Raw genomic sequence first — 2323 nt, 5'->3', positions numbered from 1 at the left:
ATTAGCACTTTTGAACAGTCAGGGGTAAAGCTGTATCTGGGGAAGTCTACATCACATCACCTTTCGCTGATTATTTTCCTATAACAGCACAGAGTCTTTAAACTATTAATAATAAACAAGGATGCAGCCTAGAAGCAGGGAACAAGACTATAAATAAAATATATTCTATACATATGTGGGCCTGTATAAAATGACACAGGTGACAACGATCACTGGAGCTGGAGGAAGTCAGCGTTTATCTGCTGTGATGATTTTACGTGCCTCAGAGGAACCGTGTGCCTTTAAAAGACAGAAGCAGGAGAACAGGCTAATCACACCTCATCTCAGGTTTCCTACAGAGAGACCTGATCTACAGACACCAGCATGCAACCATCAGGTCAGTGTTTATTTTTTTATATCTCTATTTTATTTTAATGATATACTGATTTTATACTTTTTCACTTAGCATATGGAATTCTGTATGTTGTTTTGTCAAAGAGAGAGAAATAAGAGGAAGCTGTTCTGAGAGCATTGGTGAGAGTGTTGGTGTGAGTTAACCCTGCCATCCTGTGGAGAAAAGGAAGACCTAAAGAGACTCCAAGTAAAGATGAATACACAGGTTTAATTGTTTATCTATATATCAATGGTCAGGTAAAGTTAGAGAACTTTAACGTTTGCATTTTCTCCGTTCATCTGAACAAAATTTATAACACTGTATTTATACCACTGACTGTTTTCAGAAATATTAAGAGGTTAGCAGAATTTTTAAGTTCATTTTTGAAATATTGTGAATATTCTTCACATTTAATCACTTTATCAACATTTCTTCTCAGCCAGTTATATATCGCCTAAAGTGAGATTACATCTATAAAGAATTTTATTAAAGAAAGTAGATGGAATACAGTATAAAGAAACATACAGAGTCTCACACGTGTAAAGAATTTATTACATGGAATATTTTGACATGTACAGTGTGGAAATCTCTGCATTGTGTCTGTTACAGTCACAGATAATGATGTGATGCATATGAACACTGATCAGAATAGGACAGATCTTTCTTTCAGGACAAAAAAAACAAAAATACTCTTATTTAGTGTTCACTAAACTTTTGTGAAATTGAAAAGTTTTACTGTAGGCAACGGTAAATTATGAACAGAGTTACAGACAACAGTGTACATAATGCAGAGTAGTGTATTAAGTACATGGAGAGGTGTAGTCAGTTACAGCAGAGTCACCTGAAGTAAAAGATAAAAACAGAAACCACGGTTAAGTTCATAAACCCGAAGATTTTGGACAAAAAAAACCCAACAACTGTAATGTAGATCTTTTAAGGGTTGATTAACAGAATGAAACGTACCGGTCTCGTAGTAATCGTAAACCTTCACGACGGCTGGTTTCAGGTTCTCCACTGAAACGTCCTGCACGATCGTCAGGGTGTAAACCTTCTCCTGTCCATTTGTGAGCTGGAACCGACAGAGATATTAAACATAATGAATCCTCCTGTCCTCTTCTGACAGTCTCTTTAAATTTTATATCAATGTGTCAGAAACGTCTCTGTTTAAATCCCCAATATTTACCTAATGTAAATCTTAATTCAAATAATACTGATGGAAATCGAGTCTCTGATCAGGAATCCCAATCCTGCTGATATACACATTAAACTAACCTCCCTCTTTCTATATTATTATACTACGAAGCTCAGAAATCAAAAGAAGAAAAAGAAAAACTATGGAATTCCCTACAACAGCAAGTGTTTTATTTCCCTCATACCACCAAAATCTGGTAAATATATGATTTTGTGAGCAGGAGAAGAAGCCAGGGTTTTAGTAAAGCTTACTTTATTAAGGTAGATGACGACTTCACCATCAGCTTTATCCACACGTTTCACAGATCCATCAGTCGACTGCAAGAACAAAGTGAGCAATAAATCCAAGGACACTGATCCAGTAACATGGTAATGAGGAAAAGTTTTGGATTCCTGTTCTGTCACTTAGGCAGAACAACATTTCCCTGATTCTCTCTGTACAGTTTATTATAAATATTTAGATCAGTCTTCGTGCTTTTCTCTTCTAGATAAAGGTTTACGTTGTTTACATTGTTGCTGTTCACAAGCTTCACAGATGTCTCGTCCACCCTGAATCCAGAAAGTAGCTTGATGTTGATGATCACCATGTTGGTCTCCAATCGTTGCCCGTTATACCTGAAATTAAAAGATCATAAAATCACTCATGTTTTCTTATTTGCTCATTTCTGATGAAAATATTTCTTATACAATTAGGTCAAATTTCTAAAAGTAGTTCTATCAGGAAAAAAATAATTTACCATTATTCTCATATTATGCTTA

The 2323-nt window shown here is 35.4% G+C and overlaps 1 protein-coding gene across 1 annotated transcript in view; it reads right to left on the bottom strand.

Moving 5' to 3' along the window:
- Positions 1–1073: 1073 nt before the first annotated feature.
- Positions 1074–2323, bottom strand: part of LOC131353404 (alpha-2-macroglobulin-like protein 1) — a 21151-nt gene continuing 19901 nt past the window's right edge. Inside the window, exons 32-35 of the mRNA XM_058390409.1 lie at positions 2074–2179; positions 1817–1882; positions 1337–1442; positions 1074–1214 (exon numbers count right to left, since the gene is read on the bottom strand). Of these exons, the coding sequence (XP_058246392.1) occupies positions 1174–1214; positions 1337–1442; positions 1817–1882; positions 2074–2179 (319 nt within the window). The 3' untranslated portion in view covers positions 1074–1173. The remainder of the gene's footprint in view (positions 1215–1336; positions 1443–1816; positions 1883–2073; positions 2180–2323) is intronic.

This window comes from Hemibagrus wyckioides, linkage group LG05 (genome assembly GCF_019097595.1).
Source record: "Hemibagrus wyckioides isolate EC202008001 linkage group LG05, SWU_Hwy_1.0, whole genome shotgun sequence".
Taxonomy (NCBI): domain Eukaryota; kingdom Metazoa; phylum Chordata; class Actinopteri; order Siluriformes; family Bagridae; genus Hemibagrus; species Hemibagrus wyckioides.
This window is presented reverse-complemented; position numbering and strand designations above follow the sequence as displayed.